General features: G+C 42.1%; 1 protein-coding gene, 1 long non-coding RNA gene and 13 other non-coding genes across 15 annotated transcripts; 1 reads left to right on the forward strand and 14 right to left on the reverse strand.

Moving 5' to 3' along the window:
• Window positions 1-188: 188 nt before the first annotated feature.
• On the reverse strand, window positions 189-329 carry LOC135788387 (U4 spliceosomal RNA). Its single transcript, XR_010547446.2, has one exon. It is a non-coding gene; the product is annotated as a U4 spliceosomal RNA (small nuclear RNA).
• An 889-nt stretch (window positions 330-1218) lies between these two features.
• trnas-uga (transfer RNA serine (anticodon UGA)) lies at window positions 1219-1300 on the reverse strand. The gene has a single exon. It is a non-coding gene; the product is annotated as a tRNA-Ser (tRNA).
• A 632-nt stretch (window positions 1301-1932) lies between these two features.
• trnak-uuu (transfer RNA lysine (anticodon UUU)) lies at window positions 1933-2005 on the reverse strand. Its single transcript has one exon. It is a non-coding gene; the product is annotated as a tRNA-Lys (tRNA).
• A 607-nt stretch (window positions 2006-2612) lies between these two features.
• LOC135719501 (U4 spliceosomal RNA) lies at window positions 2613-2753 on the reverse strand. Its single transcript, XR_010521137.1, has one exon. It is a non-coding gene; the product is annotated as a U4 spliceosomal RNA (small nuclear RNA).
• An 883-nt stretch (window positions 2754-3636) lies between these two features.
• Window positions 3637-3718, reverse strand: trnas-uga (transfer RNA serine (anticodon UGA)). The gene has a single exon. It is a non-coding gene; the product is annotated as a tRNA-Ser (tRNA).
• A 114-nt stretch (window positions 3719-3832) lies between these two features.
• Window positions 3833-3904, reverse strand: trnah-gug (transfer RNA histidin (anticodon GUG)). Its single transcript has one exon. It is a non-coding gene; the product is annotated as a tRNA-His (tRNA).
• Window positions 3905-4350: 446 nt separating this feature from the next.
• Window positions 4351-4423, reverse strand: trnak-uuu (transfer RNA lysine (anticodon UUU)). The gene has a single exon. It is a non-coding gene; the product is annotated as a tRNA-Lys (tRNA).
• Window positions 4424-5030: 607 nt separating this feature from the next.
• LOC135719542 (U4 spliceosomal RNA) lies at window positions 5031-5171 on the reverse strand. The gene has a single exon (XR_010521176.1). It is a non-coding gene; the product is annotated as a U4 spliceosomal RNA (small nuclear RNA).
• Window positions 5172-6051: 880 nt separating this feature from the next.
• On the reverse strand, window positions 6052-6133 carry trnas-uga (transfer RNA serine (anticodon UGA)). Its single transcript has one exon. It is a non-coding gene; the product is annotated as a tRNA-Ser (tRNA).
• Window positions 6134-6247: 114 nt separating this feature from the next.
• trnah-gug (transfer RNA histidin (anticodon GUG)) lies at window positions 6248-6319 on the reverse strand. Its single transcript has one exon. It is a non-coding gene; the product is annotated as a tRNA-His (tRNA).
• A 1118-nt stretch (window positions 6320-7437) lies between these two features.
• Window positions 7438-20613, reverse strand: LOC135719373 (uncharacterized). The gene is made up of 11 exons (XM_065242062.1): window positions 20552-20613; window positions 15403-15463; window positions 13896-14544; window positions 13579-13800; window positions 10969-12561; window positions 10646-10849; window positions 10112-10507; window positions 9926-9990; window positions 9537-9790; window positions 8661-8906; window positions 7438-8249 (listed from the first exon to the last, which is right to left on the reverse strand). Exons 3-11 carry the CDS (start codon window positions 14542-14544, stop codon window positions 7559-7561), a joined length of 4320 nt encoding a protein of 1439 aa, XP_065098134.1. The 5' UTR covers window positions 15403-15463; window positions 20552-20613; the 3' UTR covers window positions 7438-7558.
• LOC135719284 (uncharacterized) lies at window positions 16466-19846 on the forward strand. The gene is made up of 4 exons (XR_010521061.2): window positions 16466-16577; window positions 17003-17090; window positions 17352-17434; window positions 19142-19846. It is a non-coding gene; the product is annotated as an uncharacterized lncRNA (long non-coding RNA).
• Window positions 20614-21829: 1216 nt separating the features above from the next.
• Window positions 21830-21970, reverse strand: LOC135719502 (U4 spliceosomal RNA). The gene has a single exon (XR_010521138.1). It is a non-coding gene; the product is annotated as a U4 spliceosomal RNA (small nuclear RNA).
• An 883-nt stretch (window positions 21971-22853) lies between these two features.
• Window positions 22854-22935, reverse strand: trnas-uga (transfer RNA serine (anticodon UGA)). The gene has a single exon. It is a non-coding gene; the product is annotated as a tRNA-Ser (tRNA).
• Window positions 22936-23049: 114 nt separating this feature from the next.
• Window positions 23050-23121, reverse strand: trnah-gug (transfer RNA histidin (anticodon GUG)). The gene has a single exon. It is a non-coding gene; the product is annotated as a tRNA-His (tRNA).
• Between the last annotated feature and the right edge of the window lie 139 nt (window positions 23122-23260).

Raw genomic sequence — 23260 nt, forward strand, 5'->3', positions numbered from 1 at the left:
TCCGCAAAATCATCACATATGACGTAGAGAACACTCTGTAAAAACATAACCTTAATATCTTTAACGTTGACTTCCACATTAAAGATTGAAATGAATGTGACACCAACGATTGGGATGGAACTTTGATTCCCCTAATCTCACTACTAACAACACTAGCAGACATCTTTCATTTACAACGACCTTGTAAGTCTCTTAAGAGACTGGCAAAAATTGCCAAAGCTGACTGTATTTCAAGTCATCCTGGCGGGGTATTGGGTAAAGTTTTCAACCAGCAAAGATCACGCCTCGGATAAACCTCATAGGCTACGATATTGCCTCTGCGAAAGAATGACGGCAAAGGTCACGACCTTTCATGTGCACATACCTGGACGCTGGACGACATGGTGGTAATCAAGCTTTAAACTGAGATTAGACTTCAGATGCTGCTTTTAGAGCATGTTGTTTGTTTTTGACGAAAGTATATTGAGGAAAGGGTAAACGTTGCAGATGGAAAATAGGCAAGTGGGAATTGTTGACTTGAACCCTTAGAATACAATCGGTTACGGCTTGAAGAGATCATTTCATTATTTAAAGATAACAGGATTGATTAAGAGAATCTAGGTTCTTTTTATGTGGGGACAAACTCTTGTCCACACTCCAACACAGAAGGTGGCGATAATGCACCTTAAAGTTGGTGCTACTTGCCATTAAACGACGAAGAAGAAGAAGAAGAAGAAGAAGAAGGTGGTATGGCTTTGCTGTATGTTTTGCCTTTTCGACAGGTAAGAGATCTTCACCAGAGGTTTACTCATTATTCGCTGTCTATTAGGAAAAGCATGAGTGCAAAACATTTTTAAATGAATTAAGGACAACAAGCCGGGGCAGGGAATTATGGTAATTGTGAAAACAAAAGGGTGGGGCCTTAATCCTTAACATCTTAGAACATGGCTCAGGTTAGGATCAACTCGATTAGCCACAATGCACATCCTTTCTAAACAAAAACCTGTTCCAGCTCTTTTTTGGTTTCATGTTGTGCGAGCTGTTTATGGACAATATGACAACGGAAGCTGCATCACTTGACAACAGGGCTGCTTGTTGAACACACACAGGAGAAACTACGACAGGCTGCTTAGTTTTCCATCCGCAAATCCAATGGTAACAACTTGAGCAGCAGAAATACAGCACTTCGTGAGCTGGAACGACCAACAAGCGAAGCTCTGAAGCCAGGGATCAGACACACGTAGTCGGCAGGGTTTGAACCTGCGCGGGGAGACCCCAATGGATTTCAAGTCCATCGCCTTAACCACTCGGCCACGACTACAACGAGTCATCCTTGCAAACCCTCTGGGCTTGTTGTGTGATGAAAAGAACTTGTCGGTCAGTTAGGTACAAAAGGGTCAGCGTTGGGATGATCCACCCACATCCCTGGGTGGACTGCCGTGACCCGGATTCGAACCGGAGTTGCTGCGGCCACAACGCAGAGTACTAACCACTATACGATCACGGCGTGCCACCAGGCTCCGGCATGGCTGTGCCTCCAGGTTTGCCTGAGTGCGTCGGCCGGAAGGTGCTTGGCATTCATTTTCTGAGGTCTCAATCAATTTTTTGTTTACTTTCATCTGCAAACCTTTAGCAAAATGTCTCTCAGGGGTGGTTTCCCGCCCAGGGATTAGTTTAAGACAGGACTAGGCCTCAGTTTAATTAAGCAATACAACTAGTTTTAACAATCATGCCTTATTAAAAACATTACTTGTGTGCATTTCACGGCAAAGCAAAGGGCAATGGTGTCAGTGAAAGTTCTTTTCAGTTTGGACAGCTCTTACATTTATTTTAGTCGAGGACAAGTCATCCTCTGTCCGAGAAACCGCCCTTCAAAATCCAATACGTCCTCGAGGCAGACCCAAACGCCAAGGGGAGACGATCGCAGACGGCAGGACACAAACATGCACTCATCGCCCGAACAGGGACTTGAACCCTGGACCCTCAGATTAAAAGTCTGATGCTCTACCGACTGAGCTATCCGGGCTCATGCCTCAGTACCAGGGCATCACCTCTCATGCCTCCTACGGTCTGATAATGTTGGCAGACAAGGATTGGGATTTCTTTATCATGACCTGTTCATTACTCATTGGTCTGTGGACAGAGTAAATGTTACTAGAAGGCCAGAATGAGCCGGCACCTGCTTCAGTCTTCTAACAGAGTACGTAAGAGCTCTTTAAGGGGAGAAGTCTTGCTTCAGCTTGAGACAGTCTTCTCTTGAGGAAAAAGCAGCCGTTCTCCAAAACGTCACCAGAGAGGCAGCGTTACTAAGCTGAAGGAAGTGTAGGTGTGTCTGCGTAACATGATGAACTGACTATTGAGGTGCACGAGATAAAGCACGTGTGACAAAAACGTGACCCTGCCTGTGAAAAGCCAGCTAAATCATTTTTATGATTTTCTCTTTTCTCCGCAAAATCATCACATATGACGTAGAGAACACTCTGTAAAAACATAACCTTAATATCTTTAACGTTGACTTCCACATTAAAGATTGAAATGAATGTGACACCAACGATTGGGATGGAACTTTGATTCCCCTAATCTCACTACTAACAACACTAGCAGACATCTTTCATTTACAACGACCTTGTAAGTCTCTTAAGAGACTGGCAAAAATTGCCAAAGCTGACTGTATTTCAAGTCATCCTGGCGGGGTATTGGGTAAAGTTTTCAACCAGCAAAGATCACGCCTCGGATAAACCTCATAGGCTACGATATTGCCTCTGCGAAAGAATGACGGCAAAGGTCACGACCTTTCATGTGCACATACCTGGACGCTGGACGACATGGTGGTAATCAAGCTTTAAACTGAGATTAGACTTCAGATGCTGCTTTTAGAGCATGTTGTTTGTTTTTGACGAAAGTATATTGAGGAAAGGGTAAACGTTGCAGATGGAAAATAGGCAAGTGGGAATTGTTGACTTGAACCCTTAGAATACAATCGGTTACGGCTTGAAGAGATCATTTCATTATTTAAAGATAACAGGATTGATTAAGAGAATCTAGGTTCTTTTTATGTGGGGACAAACTCTTGTCCACACTCCAACACAGAAGGTGGCGATAATGCACCTTAAAGTTGGTGCTACTTGCCATTAAACGACGAAGAAGAAGAAGAAGAAGAAGGTGGTATGGCTTTGCTGTATGTTTTGCCTTTTCGACAGGTAAGAGATCTTCACCAGAGGTTTACTCATTATTCGCTGTCTATTAGGAAAAGCATGAGTGCAAAACATTTTTAAATGAATTAAGGACAACAAGCAGGGGCAGGGAATTATGGTAATTGTGAAAACAAAAGGGTGGGGCCTTAATCCTTAACATCTTAGAACATGGCTCAGGTTAGGATCAACTCGATTAGCCACAATGCACATCCTTTCTAAACAAAAACCTGTTCCAGCTCTTTTTTGGTTTCGTGTTGTGCGAGCTGTTTATGGACAATATGACAACGGAAGCTGCATCACTTGACAACAGGGCTGCTTGTTGAACACACACAGGAGAAACTACGACAGGCTGCTTAGTTTTCCATCCGCAAATCCAATGGTAACAACTTGAGCAGCAGAAATACAGCACTTCGTGAGCTGGAACGACCAACAAGCGAAGCTCTGAAGCCAGGGATCAGACACACGTAGTCGGCAGGGTTTGAACCTGCGCGGGGAGACCCCAATGGATTTCAAGTCCATCGCCTTAACCACTCGGCCACGACTACAACGAGTCATCCTTGCAAACCCTCTGGGCTTGTTGTGTGCTGAAAAGAACTTGTCGGTCAGTTAGGTACAAAAGGGTCAACGTTGGGATGATCCACCCACATCCCTGGGTGGACTGCCGTGACCCGGATTCGAACCGGGGTTGCTGCGGCCACAACGCAGAGTACTAACCACTATACGATCACGGCGTGCCACCAGGCTCCGGCATGGCTGTGCCTCCAGGTTTGCCTGAGTGCATCGGCCGGAAGGTGCTTGGCATTCATTTTCTGAGGTCTCAATCAATTTTTTGTTTACTTTCATCTGCAAACCTTAAGCAAAATGTCTCTCAGGGGTGGTTTCCCGCCCAGGGATTAGTTTAAGACAGGACTAGGCCTCAGTTTAATTAAGCAATACAACTAGTTTTAACAATCATGCCTTATTAAAAACATTACTTGTGTGCATTTCACGGCAAAGCAAAGGGCAATGGTGTCAGTGAAAGTTCTTTTCAGTTTGGACAGCTCTTACATTTATTTTAGTCGAGGACAAGTCATCCTCTGTCCGAGAAACCGCTCTTCAAAATCCAATACGTCCTCGAGGCCGACCCAAACGCCAAGGGGAGACGATCGCAGACGGCAGGACACAAACATGCACTCATCGCCCGAACAGGGACTTGAACCCTGGACCCTCAGATTAAAAGTCTGATGCTCTACCGACTGAGCTATCCGGGCTCATGCCTCAGTACCAGGGCATCACCTCTCATGCCTCCTACGGTCTGATAATGTGGGCAGACAAGGATTGGGATTTCTTTATCATGACCTGTTCATTACTCATTGGTCTGTGGACAGAGTAAATGTTACTAGAAGGCCAGAATGAGCCGGCACCTGCTTCAGTCTTCTAACAGAGTACGTAAGAGCTCTTTAAGGGGAGAAGTCTTGCTTCAGCTTGAGACAGTCTTCTCTTGAGGAAAAAGCAGCCGTTCTCCAAAACGTCACCAGAGAGGCAGCGTTACTAAGCTGAAGGAAGTGTAGGTGTGTCTGCGTAACATGATGAACTGACTATTGAGGTGCACGAGATAAAGCACGTGTGACAAAAACGTGACCCTGCCTGTGAAAAGCCAGCTAAATCATTTTTATGATTTTCTCTTTTCTCCGCAAAATCATCACATATGACGTAGAGAACACTCTGTAAAAACATAACCTTAATATCTTTAACGTTGACTTCCACATTAAAGATTGAAATGAATGTGACACCAACGATTGGGATGGAACTTTGATTCCCCTAATCTCACTACTAACAACACTAGCAGACATCTTTCATTTACAACGACCTTGTAAGTCTCTTAAGAGACTGGCAAAAATTGCCAAAGCTGACTGTATTTCAAGTCATCCTGGCGGGGTATTGGGTAAAGTTTTCAACCAGCAAAGATCACGCCTCGGATAAACCTCATAGGCTACGATATTGCCTCTGCGAAAGAAGGACTGCAAAGGTCACGACCTTTCATGTGCACATACCTGGACGCTGGACGACATGGTGGTAATCAAGCTTTAAACTGAGATTAGACTTCAGATGCTGCTTTTAGAGCATGTTGTTTGTTTTTGACGAAAGTATATTGAGGAAAGGGTAAACGTTGCAGATGGAAAATAGGCAAGTGGGAATTGTTGACTTGAACCCTTAGAATACAATCGGTTACGGCTTGAAGAGATCATTTCATTATTTAAAGATAACAGGATTGATTAAGAGAATCTAGGTTCTTTTTATGTGGGGACAAACTCTTGTCCACACTCCAACACAGAAGGTGGCGATAATGCACCTTAAAGTTGGTGCTACTTGCCATTAAACGACGAAGAAGAAGAAGAAGAAGGTGGTATGGCTTTGCTGTATGTTTTGCCTTTTCGACAGGTAAGAGATCTTCACCAGAGGTTTACTCATTATTCGCTGTCTATTAGGAAAAGCATGAGTGCAAAACATTTTTAAATGAATTAAGGACAACAAGCAGGGGCAGGGAATTATGGTAATTGTGAAAACAAAAGGGTGGGGCCTTAATCCTTAACATCTTAGAACATGGCTCAGGTTAGGATCAACTCGATTAGCCACAATGCACATCCTTTCTAAACAAAAACCTGTTCCAGCTCTTTTTTGGTTTCATGTTGTGCGAGCTGTTTATGGACAATATGACAACGGAAGCTGCATCACTTGACAACAGGGCTGCTTGTTGAACACACACAGGAGAAACTACGACAGGCTGCTTAGTTTTCCATCCGCAAATCCAATGGTAACAACTTGAGCAGCAGAAATACAGCACTTCGTGAGCTGGAACGACCAACAAGCGAAGCTCTGAAGCCAGGGAGCAGACACACGTAGTCGGCAGGGTTTGAACCTGCGCGGGGAGACCCCAATGGATTTCAAGTCCATCGCCTTAACCACTCGGCCACGACTACAACGAGTCATCCTTGCAAACCCTCTGGGCTTGTTGTGTGCTGAAAAGAACTTGTCGGTCAGTTAGGTACAAAAGGGTCAGCGTTGGGATGATCCACCCTCATCCCTGGGTGGACTGCCGTGACCCGGATTCGAACCGGGGTTGCTGCGGCCACAACGCAGAGTACTAACCACTATACGATCACAGCGTGCCACCAGGCTCCGGCATGGCTGTGCCTCCAGGTTTGCCTGAGTGCGTCGGCCGGAAGGTGCTTGGCATTCATTTTCTGAGGTCTCAATCAATTTTTTGTTTACTTTCATCTGCAAACCTTAAGCAAAATGTCTCTCAGGGGTGGTTTCCCGCACAGGGATTAGTTTAAGACAGGACTAGGCCTCAGTTTAATTAAGCAATACAACTAGTTTTAACAATCATGCCTTATTAAAAACATTACTTGTGTGCATTTCACGGCAAAGCAAAGGGCAATGGTGTCAGTGAAAGTTCTTTTCAGTTTGGACAGCTCTTACATTTATTTTAGTCGAGGACAAGTCATCCTCTGTCCGAGAAACCGCCCTTCAAAATCCAATACGTCCTCGAGGCCGACCCAAATGCCAAGGGGAGACAATCGCAGACGGCAGGACACAAACATGCACTCATCGCCCGAACAGGGACTTGAACCCTGGACCCTCAGATTAAAAGTCTGATGCTCTACCGACTGCGCTATAGCCGGCGCGTGTTAGTCGAGGTAAAGCAACCAAAAGAGGCACAGCGACGCGAGTTCGCGCCTTGCTCAGACCAGTGGTGGAATTCGTGTGACGTGTCAGTTTGACGCTGCTAGTGCACGCATGTGTCATCATCACTGTCTCCCGCACTTTAATCAATTGTAAATCAGCCCCCCAGCACTGTAATTGGACACTTTTAATAACGGAATAAAAACTATAAACAGGACTGTCCCTGTTTTTATGGTGTGTTTTATTGATTAAAGACTTGTTTTTGTGTTTACAGCTACAAAATATTGTTTATTCGTGAAGTATAGAGTAGCCAAATTAATAGATTATATAAATAGACACAGAAACAATGTGAGGGCAAGGATTAAACATTTATTATTTGCATAGATTTTTAAGGTAAATAAAAAACCAGAACAGCAATGTTATTAAAATAAAATAATAAATAATAAACATTAATAAAATAAACATTCAACATAGTAGTGCAATTCTGACGTATCAATGTTAATAATAATAATAATAACAAAAACAAAAATTTGCAGTGCACCTTTGACTAAATTTTTTTTTTAAATCAAAACAAACATTTATCACAGTAGTGCAACTTTGAAAGGTCATCCTAAAAAATAACAATAAAAAACTTGACCATAAACAAAATAAACTTAACATTATTTACAGTGTGTATAGTGTGTGTATTATTTACAGTGTGTATATAAAATGTGAAATTTTTAAGGAGCTGGAGGATTGTCATTTCCTGTTTTTTTTTTCCTATAACCACGTCCCTCCAGCACAGCCCTCCATTCAGCATATGACTGAGTCTCAGTCTCTTTGCAGTACCAGTTGCCAAAGTACTGAAGATGTGATGGTGGCTTTCTCTCTTTGTTGCACTTTCTACAAAGAATAACATCTGTCTTCCTCACATATTTGCGTGTGACAGTTCCAGTGTCCTCCCTCATCTGTTTTCTCTTCCTGTACTGCTGAGTGGAGTAAGGTACAGCTTGACTGGATGTTTGTGTCTGAGCGGATGGTGGCATAGCAGAAGGTAAAGGTACGTTAAAGAACACCACCTGTGAAGTTCCAGGCACTGAAGATGATGTATCTACAACTGTCGGAAGCTGCAGGGAGGGCAAAATGAAAGGCAGAGAGATGGGTATTGCTGGTGCAATGATAGGGAGTCTTTGATGTGATGGTGGTGCCTGGGAGATGGCTGGAGGTTGTGACCTCCTCTTGAGTTTTGCCTCCCCAGCAGTGTTTCTTGGCAGGACAAAAAGGTGAGGCTCAGCCAAGCTCCCTGGAAATAGGGTCGGCCCTTTCTGCAAAGCCGCAGGAAGCTTCTCAGGTCCAGCCATAGGTGCATCTGGGAAATTGATACCCTGCTTTGTAACCCTCACATCCTGTGACTTGTAACGCTTGGAGAACCTGGAAAAACATAAAACAACCAGTATTAATAAACATTTAAACAAAAATAAAAAAGTGCTGTGATCATCTACTGTTTAATCACGACTATAATGCAGCAGCATTACACAGCTGATATCATATAGCAATTGATCACACCCTAGTGTCATGTTGCTTTTGTAAAATGACTACTTTCATTGAAATTAACATTGGATTATGGATTCTTACAGTCTGTTAAAGTCCATGTCGTAAGCAATAAATCATATCTTTCATAATAGAAAGGTAAACAAAAGTTGGACTCTTGCTGATTTGTATCTAGACCTGTCAAAGCACCCACAGTTACATTCAGTCAACCGTGCCAATTACTTAAAGCAGCTGAGGGCTATACAGAGGGTTCATGTTTTGGTATAGCGGTAACAATGCTAATTTACTCACCAGTCTGAGATTGTTGAAGCGTTCATCTGTGGAAGCTGGATGGTGGTTTCTCTCATCACCCTATCATTGGTGAGGATGCACTCTCGGATATGTCTGTAGACCCGTGCAATCATTGCGAAGCGGTCGACCCTCTGTCCCTCAACGCGCACCGCGTTTTGGTAGAGAGCACAGAGCCTTGTGAAGATGCCCTCCACCACTCTGTTGCAGTCAGGCCTCTGTGCAGGACTATGATGCCCAATGAAACACCTACAAATTACAGCAGAATACATATTATTAATGTAAGATTGTTTTCAGTGTGTGAACTGTTCTCTGTTGAGTTTATTGTTCTATTCTGTCAGATTTGCTTTGTGTTGTCTAGATGTAAATTTTTAATATCTGTACAGAGTTATGTTGTCTTGTTTGTTTTCTGGGTCGATGTTGAAATATCATATCAATAAATTAGGTATCTACTGTTTTACTGTGTTGTGGCATTATCACAGCTTTGGACAAAAAGTGTCTTAAACTGTTGTTAAACACAGAGATTATTTTTGTGATAATCCAAAAGTCTATGAGAAAAATAAACTGGCTTTTTTGAGAGGGTCAGCCAACAAAAATATGTCATCCCTGTGGCACTCTATAATGACCCCGGTCTGCGTTTTTTCAACGATGTATGGTTAGAACTGTGTCCATAGGAATGTAACTTACATAACATAAAATCAGCATTAAACGTAAATCACAACTAACAATTTTTGTTATATCTAGGCCAAGTATGAACTTAACAGGCTGCAGGAAGATAAGCTAGTCATAATTCGTCAGGTTTTACTAAATATATATCTTTTTATAAAAATCAAAACCCTTAAACAAATCAAAACCCTGTATTTGCTAAATTTAGCATACCTTCTGGTGCTCTCCACACCAGGTGCCACATTCTTCTTACTGGCCCTGAATCGTCCCTGTTTTAGGTTGGTTTGGTGACGTGGCGAGTAAGTGGTCTTTTTCTTATCAAACTCCCCCAATGCCTGCCATAGGTTGATGATTTGATCAGACTCTTCTCCAGTTAAGGCCAGACGGTGTTCTCTAAGGTTGAACAAATACTCTGCCAAGTCCTGCACAGCTCCATAACCTTCAATATTATCGGGTCCAACACAATCCTAAAATGAAAGATCATTTAGCAACTTTTGAAAGCACCAATGAATACAAATATTCACATGAAAGCACAGCCAACATAACCCAGATTTTGTTTGCATACATGTATATGTACATTAAAAAAGAAACCGTGCCCTTACATCATGCAAAGGGTTCTCTTCAGATGATGGAAAGTCAGTTTCTGTGGACCCTTGGTTACCTGGGGCTACATGAAAAAGGTAAATATTTAGTTTACATTTGTATTTATCTTTCAATATGACAAATATTCATTTAGAGTTAGTGTGACAACAAACAACTCTCAATAAAAATACTTTGGTAAAACTCACAGCTATGTGCGCCAGGAGATGGTGCTGGCTGAGTGTGCAGTGAGCTGGAAACAGAAGATGTGACTGGTATTGGAGGGACCACAGACAGTGATGATGTAGAGCTGGTGACAGGAGATCTCACTGGTAATGTAGGGGACACATACAGTGATGACTTGGGTCTGGTTGCCGGAGGGGTTGAAGATGATGCTGCAGACACTGATGCTTGTGAAGCAGCAGAAGGTATCCGCTCTGTGTCAAAGGTGGGGACAGTGATGTCTTGAAACTCCTCAAGTTCATCATAAGCTTCCTCCACCTCTATAGCAACCTCAGTGGTCTCAGACTCTTCAATGGCCAACCTGTAGTCCTGCAGAACTTTACCAGTTTGCTGGTAAAGATACTCTACTCCGATAAGTTCACCTTTAAAATATTAAAACAATGACAATTAGATAATATATCAGAATATTATATTATTACTCTTTATTATAACACTGTTTGTGTGTGTGTGTGTGTGTGTGTGTGTGTAATTGTCACCAAAAACAACAAACAGTTATCTACCAGTGTACTTTCTTGGCCCAACATAAGGGCTGATTTTCATGCCCATGACCTCCTCTGCAAGAATATTGGCAGCATGACGGAGAAGATGACTGTAGGAATGTGGCTGCTGCTCATCAGTTGTTGCTGCCACAGCCCGGTCCTCATTCCACCTTGCAAGTCCATCCAAAAGATACGCCTGAAAAAAGGTGTCACTTGCCAGCGTGCCTGTACATAAAAAAAATCATATAAATACATAAATAACTGTTCTTGCTATTCTCATAATTATTTCAATATATAATTAAGTAAAATCTTATTAAAAAAATTCTGTGACTAAAATTACTTACCTGGGATGAATCTGTTGAGGTGCAGGTGAAAAGACTCGAGCGAAGTAGAACCTCTGGCACAGCGGTAAGTTGGCAGACGGTGCCCTCCCTTCATTAAAGTGCCCGTCTGCATGTAGAGCTGCACACCTTGAGGATCCTGGATGCAGGCCACATGCTTTCGCTGGGACTTTATGATCTCACTCATCCGGGCTGAGTTTATTAAAGGGACTCCCAGAATATCACGACCAGCATCTCCTTCAAAGGCCTGAATGAGGCTCTCAATCATCGTCAGGGTCTCCTTGGTCCCACGAGTGGTTCTCCTGCAATGTAGGGCTAGCTCGCTACGGCTGATACGGCGCAGTACATCCGCCTCAGATGATGGTCTCCAGTCAGCTTCTAGCTCTGCACACTTTGCCATCTTCAGGGCCGTCAGGTCGTCCTGGTCCCACATGAAAATACAGTGGCTGAGGCGACTCATAAATGTGGCATATAACGGGTGACAGTCGGTGGTGCAACCCACAGAAAATCTCCGCATAAAGTGCCATATATCCAACCGGATGGTCATTTGCTCCCACTCTTCAAACATCCTCCTCAGAAGAGTGTTGCCACAGCAGTCTCGGTCCACATACAGTACCTCGGGAGGAGCTACCCCAGCCACTCTGTATCTCCTAATGAGGCCTTCAATCATTGGCCCAAGACCAAAACCCTCACTTGCTGTGAGCACGGACATGATCACCTGTCCATGCTCATTTCCAACATTGGTTGCCCAGGCAGCGGTGCCATAGCTGGGTCCTGCTAGTTTTCTGGCTACTTTTTTTGTGGAATCCATTTTTAAGATCCGACCATATTGTGATGTTATAGCGGCCTTGATCTCATCCAGCCGTTGCAGGACATCCTGGGCATAGACCTGCATCAGCCACCGGTGCTTAGGGACAGAAGGCATTGTAGGAAGCGGTTCAAATGTCACAGGCAGTATCAGGCTTGATGTGACAGCACTGGCAATCCCCTTGCAATCTGTAAGATATTGGACTGTTTTTTGCAACCAGACCTCAGCATGACGCTCCTGCAGCTTGCGCTGGATCTGGCTGCTGCTGTTTCCCAGACCTCGTTGACGCATCAAACATACTACCTGAAAGTCACATGCAAGTTTTGATGTTAGAATGCAGGGGAACTGCACTCTGTGGCCAATGTCGAGTTGGGAGACGATATCATGGCTCCAGCTGATGACCTTCCTCTTACATCTTCGGCAGGCCAGGTACTCAGATGCCACAAAGTACACACTATTCAAAGCAATCACCACCCTGATCTTTTGATGCAGGCCAGCTGAGGTCAGAAGATCTTTCTGACAGTCTGGATGTGGACAGGTCAGCTTCAATTGCCACAGCTTTCGTGGAATCCAGAGCAGCAGAGGATGGCCAAAGTAATTCTCCAAGGAAGGAGCACTACTGGTCTTCAGTGGCACCGATGGAGGATACCACCAAAGTTTGTCCACCCTGTCATAGATCAGCTCAGGACGGCCTGGTGCAGCCCATCTGAACAGGGCCTTGGAAATCCACCTTTGGTCCACTTCAGGCAGGGTGTGTATCCATCCAGCTGGAAGACAGACTCGTTGTGCTGGAAAAAAACATAAACACTAATTCACATTGTTGCACCAACAAGACTTAAATTAAACCTAGAGTTTGAAAAACAGTTTAGAGCTATCCAGGGTTTGTTGATCTTAGTTTAATTTTAATTTGACTTGTGTTGCACTACTTCAATTTAAACACAGATTAACAAATCTTAGATTAAAACCTTAACTACACCCTTCATCTGTGTTTTATTTTGTCCGGCACAATGAATTTGCTGTAATTAAACAGCAACAATGTTGACGTTGTTATTCAAAAGAAAATAAACAGTTTATGCAGGCAAAGGAAAAGTAATTTTTGTATTATAAATCACTACTTACATAAATCGGAAATCTAAAGGGTTGATTCAAAATAATAACATTTGACAATCTATTAAAACAGTCTATTGTATTGATTAAAGGAGCAATGTGGCAGGAAACAAGCTCAGATATTGTGATATAATGATGTGCCAGCGCACTTGTCATGCCGCCGTGTCTGTTCATTCTCTGTGCTATTAATATACTTTTTGAGTGATCGACCTCTATCCTGTGTATTTAAAAAAAGTCTATGTATGTACTGTAGGATAGGGAGGGTATCCCGGACTTGATGCTTCAAAGCCAATAAAACATCTTAATGTGCCGCTAAACTTACTCTGTTGAGACATTTTAAGAAACGCATCTTTGAATAGCACCACCACGCTCGCAGTGTCTGTTTCTGATCATTTATCTACACATTTAATTGTAAAAAAAAATCTTTAAACCTCCTATGCACGTTTAAAGTTAATCCCTAACTGAGACTGAAAACAGAGTTTAAAGTACAGGGACAACAGATAATCTAGGTTTAATGTAAAATTTAAACCTGGATCAAAATGACAATTTAAATGTAACCCTGTTTATTTTTAAACAAGATTTAATGTTTGGGCCTAATCTTTGTTGGTGCAACCCACCCATTGTTTTACTTTACTTTATTATGCCTGTTAAGTAAACTTGAATATTTTGTTATATGTTTTAAATAAGTATAAACGTACATGCCACATGTGCCTCCTCAAACATAGTTGCCTCTGCCAGCAGTGTGCTGTCATCTATCTCAGTAGACACAGAGGGGTGGGTTAGGGTAGCTGAGGGCCCTGTGGCGGCTTCAATGGAAACAGTCGGGTAGGTGAGGGTGGCTGTGGGCCCTGTGGCTCCCTCAATAGACACAGTTGGGTGGGTGAGGGTGGCAGAGGGGCGTGCACGTGCCTGGGCCAAAGCTACAAAACAAAACACGGGACAATTAAACATGACTCCTGAACAGCAACAAATACTAAAAACAAACCAACTATTTTACACATAAGTGTTTGCTTACAAGGTGTGGTTTTGATGGGGGAAACTATCCTTTTTATGGTCTTGGTCAGGGTTCTTTGGTCAGGCAACTTCCCAACCAAGAGGGAGCGTAGAGAGGCAGTGGAAGCATGGGTGGTGGCAGCGTGCTGGGTGGGTGCAGCTTGCTGGGTGGGTGCAGCATGCTGGGTGGGTGCAGCATGCTGGGTGGGTGCAGCGTGCTGAGTAGGGGCAGCGTGCTTGGAAGCTTTTGCATCATTCTGCTCTTCCTTCATGGCAATGGCAATTTTGCCAGAAGGAAAGAGCTCAATATACTCCCTGAAACTCCCCTTGTTGTGGGCATGTTCTTGGGAGTCTTTGCTGCCTCCTGTGGTGTCCCTCTTCATAGATGCAACCAGGTAAGCAGCATACCCTAGTGCATTTTCTGCCACCCACCTGAATGTTTGCCCACGAAAGATACCAAACTGGATTTCAAAGAAACCCAGCAGGTGCTTTCTGTTAGCTGGATCTCCATGGTGCTGACTTAAGCTTTTCTTGGCCTTGTCCAGCACAGCCTCCGGGGACAGGGGTCTTGTGTAAGGCTTTCCTTTGTTGGCTTCCTTCACCTTTGCTGCTTCCAGTGTGTCCGAAAGATTCAGGCTGCCATCAGCCCGTCTCCTGAAGCGAGGCTCCATCTGAATTAAAAAATGAAGATATAAATATTACAGAGAAACAGAAAACACATTTGGTAATCCAGCTGTGTAAATTACATTACTATATGGGCAATTCCTTACAAAAGCTAACCTTACCATGAACATTTTTTTACCAAAGATTTTCACTGCATTTATAGCTTAGCTGTCAAAATTTGGTGGTTTTTATACCACTGGAGGTCTCTTTCTTAAAGATTTTAAAGCATTTTAAGTATGTTTTTTCATAATCATATAAAAACCATTTCAGAATTGTCACATCCATAACAGTACATATTCCTCTTTAATGCACACATGAAAATTACATTTAAATGCATTGTTTTTGTTCTAAAAAAGAGTCATCCCTTCTCCATTTGTTCTGTTTTTGGCTTCTGGTTTGTGCAAAATAATTCACTGAAATCCTACAAATGTTTTCTCTCAAAAACGTGTGTCTTTTTGTCACTTCCATAACATTCATAACAGTCCCTCATCTAAAATAGAAAACTAGTGCATAGATTGATATTATTTTGATGACTGATAACAAACATATTGACTCTGACTATTTATATTTCATGTTTTGACAAAAAAATCACATTAATAATGCAGAAATTGCACATATTTACTCATGATCACATTACAGTGTTGATTTTATATTATTCTATGTATATAAATATATATGTATATTTTTTCCAACAGATTCAAAATGTTGACTAACATATCAGCATTATATTCCAGAGTAAGCTCTAATAATGTTACAAGTAAAGCATTTAACCTTAAATCATGCATTTACAATTGATTTAGCTAAAACAACTAAGTTTAGCATCAAAATACACTTAAAGGTTCTAAAAATAGAAGCATGTAACTTACTGTGCACGAAGCTGTAGTAAAGCCGTAGTAACTTACAGTTATACTTTATTGCTCTGTGAATCTATAAAACATACAAATTAACTTACAGTATAACAATTACAACAACAACAACAATATAATAAATAACAATTGATGTTTAATTAAAAGTTTGTATTAGTGACCTAAATTACAAAGCTAATGTTAGCCTGGCTACCCAGCAAACAATGACCTGGCGGTCCGCCGGCGGTTTTTGGGCGGCACGAAGTCAGCGGCTTGACGCGGTCGGACCACCGTCGGGGCACCTTCGGCAAACCGACCAACGTAAAAAAGCTGTCGGTCTGCCGGCGTTTCTTGGGTGGCAAGCCACCAGCGGCTTGCCCCTGCTGGACCACCGGTGGTACACCAGTGGCAAACCGCCCCAGCAAATAATGACCTGGCGGTCCGCCGGCGGTTTTTGGGTGGCACGAAGTCAGCGGCTTGACGCGGTCGGACCACCGTCGGGGCACCTTCGGCAAACCGACCAACGTAAAAAAGCTGTCTGTCTCCCGGCGTTTCTTGGGTGGCAAGCAACCAGCGGCTTGCCCCTGCCCACCGTTGGTACACCAGTGGCAAACTGCTAGGTTACTGAAACTAAGAATTTTAAAAATCTTAAGAAAATACATGAAAAACAATATGAGACTGCATATAGGGCTTATTTAACGAAATGCATACATATTTTTTTAATATTTCAGTTTAAAAGAATTTTAAGGATAGAATAAAAAATGAGAGATAGTGTTTGATACAATGTAGTCCACGTGCAGGCGTGGTAATTTGGACATTTATAGACAACAAAACGAGTTTGTGATTTCATAATCATTTGAGGAGATTTTAAATTGTTGTAGTGATTATGTCAATGTGTGAATTTGCCATGACGCGTGTGCTGTGCGTGCCGAACACGTGCCCTTTTTGGCTTGTTCGACTTCATGCGGCGCTGCAAGAACCGACAGCTGTATGACGTCAAAGTACCGCGAGAACGATTCGAGAACTCATACGAAGTGTAATTTCGTCTCGCTCTAGCGGCACTTTAACGTCATGCGTCTGTCAGTTCTAGCGGGGCCGCAGGCAGGAAGTCGAACAGCCGTCTTTCCCTCAATACGGATTACCATGAGGTGGGACTGACGAAGCTCCTCTTTCACGGGTTTCTTTACTGTTTTCAGGTAAGTTTAGTCCCTCAAAATACACAAATAATACACAAAACTATTATTGACACGTAACAGAAACGCTTGTGTTGAATATTTACTTCATAGAAATGTTTTTTGTCTTAGAGAAAGTCTGATAGCATGTGGACGCTTTTCAAAAGTGATAATGTTAGGGTGACTATAGCTTTTGCATTGTTTATTAAGTTTTGCGTTTTAAAAAGCAACTTCGTGTGTTGATGAGATGATGTGATAGCTTTGTTCAGGTTGTCAATGCATTATTGGAAGTAACTTAGGCTACTTTGTTTAGCCTAAAATATGCAATGTACTGCACAGTTAAACGGTGAAAAAACTTTCATATAGCGTGAGTATTTGGTGAAACTAGTACAAACACATGTTTTATCGTAAACATATATATATACAAAAAAGTTGTTCTTTTATTTTAGGAGTGACCAATATAACCTCTATAATAGAAGAAAAGCTGAAGATTTCAAAATTTTCTGAAGGGAGCCACAGACAGAGATGTAAACTCAGGCAGGTTGAGAGCATATTAACTCACTTTTTTCACAACATATTACCATGCATCTTGTCATTTTTCTGCGTTTATAGCAGTTATTCCAGGAAGGTTTTAACATCCAAACGTGAGTGGCACCATATGAGCAATATTAAATGAACAAGTAAACCTAAAAACATAGATTCTGTTATATTTTGTATACTTTAATTTTCTTTTCTGTGTTTTACATCCTTTTCATCAATATTGATTGCTTTGTGACAAATTGCATGTTATGTTTGTAGATTTTCCTTGCTGATATCCGTGCAGCAGAGTCAAAGCAGACCTGTCAGAAAACATCTCTAAGTTGCTATGAATCTCATAACTAGTAAGTACAACCTTAAACTAATACATTGCTGTTTACAGGTTTAAGGTTGTGGTTTATTTATAAAGTGCATCCAATTTCATTGGTAAAAAACAATGTTATTTTGTGTATTTGGTATAATATGCAATGTGTTTGCGTGGTGTACAGTTAAAAACACATAAATTTTTATAGCTTTAGATTTCCTCCCTTCCTCAAACGCATTGATTTTGTACAGAACTCATCGATCTGAAATGCGCTGTGTCCCTGATTGGCCAGCTAATATGTACGTTGTGATTGGCCTGAATATGTCTGCCGTCAGCCGGAAATGTGACGCTCCTGTTTGAAAGATTCGGTCACAATGCAATGCTGACAGGAGTTCATTTGTAGGCTATGAGTAAAAGCGGGAGCAATTATACAGACAGTGCATTATTTGAAAACCACGCCCACCGGGGGAAAACAATCCAACCATCTCAATTTACTTTATATTGCATTTCTGGCTTATAACCAAAAAACAAAACAATGCCTGAAAGCTGCTGCGTGACAGAGTCTACAGCTAACACGCTGAAAACCCCAGAAATACGTTTTTAGTACCAAGCTATAAAACTCAGCCTTTAAGGAGACAAAAGTGGATCGCTGATTACGTTTCCCTCCAGTGGGCAACTGGGCATAGTTCTAATTATAGTAGTACTATGACAAGTTGCCTGAATCCAGTTTTGTGTCTTTGAAACGCTAGTTTTTTTTGTGTCAACAGCTTATAAAGTCTTATTTCTGAGTTTTTGGCTTGTTAGCTCAAGCCTGGTCCAACCAGACTCTCGTACATTCATTTCATTTGTACAGGGAGTCTGGCCACGCTCCATTGCAAAGTGTTACTTCCGTTAAGGAGGGTCTTCTGTTGAAGTTTAAAACTATTGGATCTGCCCAGAGTCACTCAGGATCTGCCATAGGCAATTGTTAAAGTGTGGTCGTGACGTATGTCATGCGCCAATACCGGCTGGAAACAACAAGTTTGAATGAACAGACCAACAAAACTTAGCAAACATTGTTCTTGCTCCGGCTTTAACTTCTGTATATTCTGCAATTTTGCAACAACGGACTGAATAGCTTTTCTCACGTCTTTCTCCGCTGCCATTACTGAATTACAACTCAAACTGACGCACGACCTCTGTTCGCTGATTGGTCCTGCAGATTTTTGCAGGACAAAACAACACTCTACACAGCAGTCCCAGACATTGTACTGAAGCGAAATGAAAATTAAGTGGAAGCACGTAGGAGGGCGGAGCCAGGCTATGTTAGCTCCACACCCTGTCACACAGCAGCTTTTAGGCATTGTTGTGGTATTTGTTATAAGCCAGAAATGACATGGAGGTTCAGGCAGCCACACGCAATACAAAGTCATTGTTACTCATTGTTTACGCATATCGTTAACATGTACTAATACATACTTACACACCAAAGTAAATGTAAAATCATGAGTCGGACCATAATTGCTCTTTAATAAAATACAATAAAAAGGCAAGGCTTTGTCACATTTTACTCCTAAATTCTCCCATGCAGTCTAAATCTAGAAAAAACACTACTTCTAAGACAAGCATTCACATACACTAAAACATCTTATGACCTTGTTCTTCAGTAATTAAATAATAAAATGCGCAAACGAGCTTTTGCTTGAAATAATATGAACAGCAGCAACCCTAATCCTTCTCATTTTGCTTTTCTGTTTTTGTCCATCAGGATACACATCATGAGATAACTAGAGCTTATGGCTCTGTTTGGATCCAGCCTCACTTGTGAAGAATTCAGATGACGTAAACACTCACAAAGACATTATATGATGGCATCTATAGATGGACATACACAACTGCCAAATGTAACATATTGTAATTACTGCACCAAAGCGCAACCCTACAGATTTTCAACCCACTTAATATTTTTACAAATACAATATATGTTTATATTTGAAAAAAATATTCTTTAGCTAATTTTACTGATTTATTTCCATTTATTTGTCCACAATACTCTGCCAAAATGATCTTTTGCATCATCCAAATATTGTTCATGTACATATTACAGACATTGTAACAACACAAAGTGGGTTGAAAAAGTTTCTTCTTCTAAGTGCAGTAACTACGCAAACACTAAAACCGAGAAAAAAGTTCTTAAAGTGTTTTACACCAGCGGGTCAAACTTGTTACTGCAATTTTGGCAAACACATTTCTCTGATGGGACAAAATTAAACCAGGAGACTTTGTCACAAGACAACAGATCTCACAAAGCCCATTTCAACCTTCACCTCAATTTTGACCAAATGCATAGTTACTGCGCTTTGGCTTTGTTGGGCAGTATAGTAGTATTATAGTAATGCTGCAGTGAAACCATGGTAACCATATATTTTTAAATCATGGTAAAGTTTGTGGTTACTAAAATGTAGTACTATAAGCCTATACTGTTGTAAGAGAATGTTTATTCTTTATTATTGTTGTAAAATCATGGTTGATTTTATATTTACCATGTGTTACTGCAAATGATGGTAAAATCATGGATAACTTTGCATGGGTACAGAAAGGTGTAAACTGGTTGTTTTTATTTGTAAGTCATGTTGGTTTTAATGCATGTGATAAATGTATATGCATTTGAATATTTATTCTGTTTACTGACAATAATAAATTTGCAGTTGCTGATGTAAATTGTTTATTATTGTGTTGAAAGACATTTGGTTAGCGTGATTAAACAATTATGAACCACGGACCGACCGGGCAGCTAGCAACCATTACCGGTATAAACCAGCGGACCTTTGCGGCTGCCGCTGGTGGTCCGCTGGAAAAACGATGGGTAAAACTCCGGCGAGCCACTGGCGGCATCCGCCGGGGGACCGCCGCTCGTCCGCTGGCCTTGTGTTAGCTGGGGCAGCGGTCCAACAGCGGACCTCCGTCGAAAAAGTAGCGGCTGCCGCTGGTGGTCCGCTGGAAAAACGATGGGCAAAACTCCGGCGAGCCGCTGGCGGCATCCGCCAGTGGACCGCCAACTTTGCCGCCGGTGGTCCGCCGGTGGACCGCTGACCTTATGTTTGCTGGGTAACGGTACAGGTGTTTCGTTTAAAACGAATATTTGCTACTGTACTAAAAATAGAAGCATGTAACTTACTGTGTACGAAGTTGTAGTAAAGATGTAGTAAACTGTAACGTTATACTTTGTTTTGATTGCTCGGTAAATCTATAAAACATATAAGTTTGATTACAGTAACGTTATAACGATTGCAACAACACACACATACATATATATATATATATATATATATAATAACAATTGACGTTTAATTATTAGTTTGTATTAATTACCTAAATTACAAAGCTAGTCTGTGCTAGAGGTTTTTGGTTTAAAACAATTTAAAATATTTGCTACTTTATTTTTGTTGATAAAAAGTGACTTACCTGAAGATGTTTCTCCGACCGTAATTCGCAAGCTCTGGGGGGGCTCTTGACGTTGATTGGTCAATTCTTGGTTGTTACTAGCAGACAGGTTCATGATAGCGATACGAGCGCTGATTGGTCATTGCATGCGAATCTTGGTTTCAGTCAGGAGCGCTGATTGGCCGTTGCTTGCAAATCTTGGTTTCAGTCAGGAGCGCTGATTGGTCATTGCTTGCAAATCTTGGTTTCAGTCAGGAGCGCTGATTGGCCGTCGCTTGCAAATCTTGGTTTCAGCCGGGAACGCTGATTGGCCGTTGCCTGCAAATCTTGGTTTCAGCGGGGAATTTGATTGGCTGTCATAACCAAGAATAACCACGACTTACAGGTGGCAGGGAGAGCTATCCGGGCTCATGCTTCAGTACCAGGGCATCACCTCTCATGCCTCCTACGGTCTGATAATGTTGGCAGACAAGGATTGGGATTTCTTTATCATGACCTGTTCATTACTCATTGGTCTGTGGACAGAGTAAATGTTACTAGAAGGCCAGAATGAGCCGGCACCTGCTTCAGTCTTCTAACAGAGTACGTAAGAGCTCTTTAAGGGGAGAAGTCTTGCTTCAGCTTGAGACAGTCTTCTCTTGAGGAAAAAGCAGCCGTTCTCCAAAACGTCACCAGAGCAGCGTTACTAAGCTGAAGGAAGTGTAGGTGTGTCTGCGTAACATGATGAACTGACTATTGAGGTGCACGAGATAAAGCATGTGTGACAAAAACGTGACCCTGCCTGTGAAAAGCCAGCTAAATCATTTTTATGATTTTCTCTTTTCTCCGCAAAATCATCACATATGACGTAGAGAACACTCTGTAAAAACATAACCTTAATATCTTTAACGTTGACTTCCACATTAAAGATTGAAATGAATGTGACACCAACGATTGGGATGGAACTTTGATTCCCCTAATCTCACTACTAACAACACTAGCAGACATCTTTCATTTACAACGACCTTGTAAGTCTCTTAAGAGACTGGCAAAAATTGCCAAAGCTGACTGTATTTCAAGTCATCCTGGCGGGGTATTGGGTAAAGTTTTCAACCAGCAAAGATCACGCCTCGGATAAACCTCATAGGCTACGATATTGCCTCTGCGAAAGAATGACGGCAAAGGTCACGACCTTTCATGTGCACATACCTGGACGCTGGACGACATGGTGGTAATCAAGCTTTAAACTGAGATTAGACTTCAGATGCTGCTTTTAGAGCATGTTGTTTGTTTTTGACGAAAGTATATTGAGGAAAGGGTAAACGTTGCAGATGGAAAATAGGCAAGTGGGAATTGTTGACTTGAACCCTTAGAATACAATCGGTTACGGCTTGAAGAGATCATTTCATTATTTAAAGATAACAGGATTGATTAAGAGAATCTAGGTTCTTTTTATGTGGGGACAAACTCTTGTCCACACTCCAACACAGAAGGTGGCGATAATGCACCTTAAAGTTGGTGCTACTTGCCATTAAACGACGAAGAAGAAGAAGAAGAAGAAGGTGGTATGGCTTTGCTGTATGTTTTGCCTTTTCGACAGGTAAGAGATCTTCACCAGAGGTTTACTCATTATTCGCTGTCTATTAGGAAAAGCATGAGTGCAAAACATTTTTAAATGAATTAAGGACAACAAGCAGGGGCAGGGAATTATGGTAATTGTGAAAACAAAAGGGTGGGGCCTTAATCCTTAACATCTTAGAACATGGCTCAGGTTAGGATCAACTCGATTAGCCACAATGCACATCCTTTCTAAACAAAAACCTGTTCCAGCTCTTTTTTGGTTTCGTGTTGTGCGAGCTGTTTATGGACAATATGACAACGGAAGCTGCATCACTTGACAACAGGGCTGCTTGTTGAACACACACAGGAGAAACTACGACAGGCTGCTTAGTTTTCCATCCGCAAATCCAATGGTAACAACTTGAGCAGCAGAAATACAGCACTTCGTGAGCTGGAACGACCAACAAGCGAAGCTCTGAAGCCAGGGATCAGACACACGTAGTCGGCAGGGTTTGAACCTGCGCGGGGAGACCCCAATGGATTTCAAGTCCATCGCCTTAACCACTCGGCCACGACTACAACGAGTCATCCTTGCAAACCCTCTGGGCTTGTTGTGTGCTGAAAAGAACTTGTCGGTCAGTTAGGTACAAAAGGGTCAACGTTGGGATGATCCACCCACATCCCTGGGTGGACTGCCGTGACCCGGATTCGAACCGGGGTTGCTGCGGCCACAACGCAGAGTACTAACCACTATACGATCACGGCGTGCCACCAGGCTCCGGCATGGCTGTGCCTCCAGGTTTGCCTGAGTGCATCGGCCGGAAGGTGCTTGGCATTCATTTTCTGAGGTCTCAATCAATTTTTTGTTTACTTTCATCTGCAAACCTTAAGCAAAATGTCTCTC

Source organism: Paramisgurnus dabryanus, chromosome 14, assembly GCF_030506205.2.
Source record: "Paramisgurnus dabryanus chromosome 14, PD_genome_1.1, whole genome shotgun sequence".
NCBI classification, from domain to species: Eukaryota; Metazoa; Chordata; class Actinopteri; order Cypriniformes; family Cobitidae; genus Paramisgurnus; species Paramisgurnus dabryanus.

Bases quoted from the DNA above. Each gene is read 5' to 3' on its own strand.
- LOC135719373 (XM_065242062.1), bottom strand. From the start codon at position 14,544: ATGGAGCCTCGCTTCAGGAGACGGGCTGATGGCAGCCTGAATCTTTCG. The intron at 10,850-10,968 runs GTAAGTAATTTT...TTTTATGTACAG, and splicing joins CCTCAACAGATTCATCCCAG to GCACGCTGGCAAGTGACACC. The intron at 8,250-8,660 runs GTGAGTAAATTA...ATGTTTTTCCAG, and splicing joins GCTTCAACAATCTCAGACTG to GTTCTCCAAGCGTTACAAGT.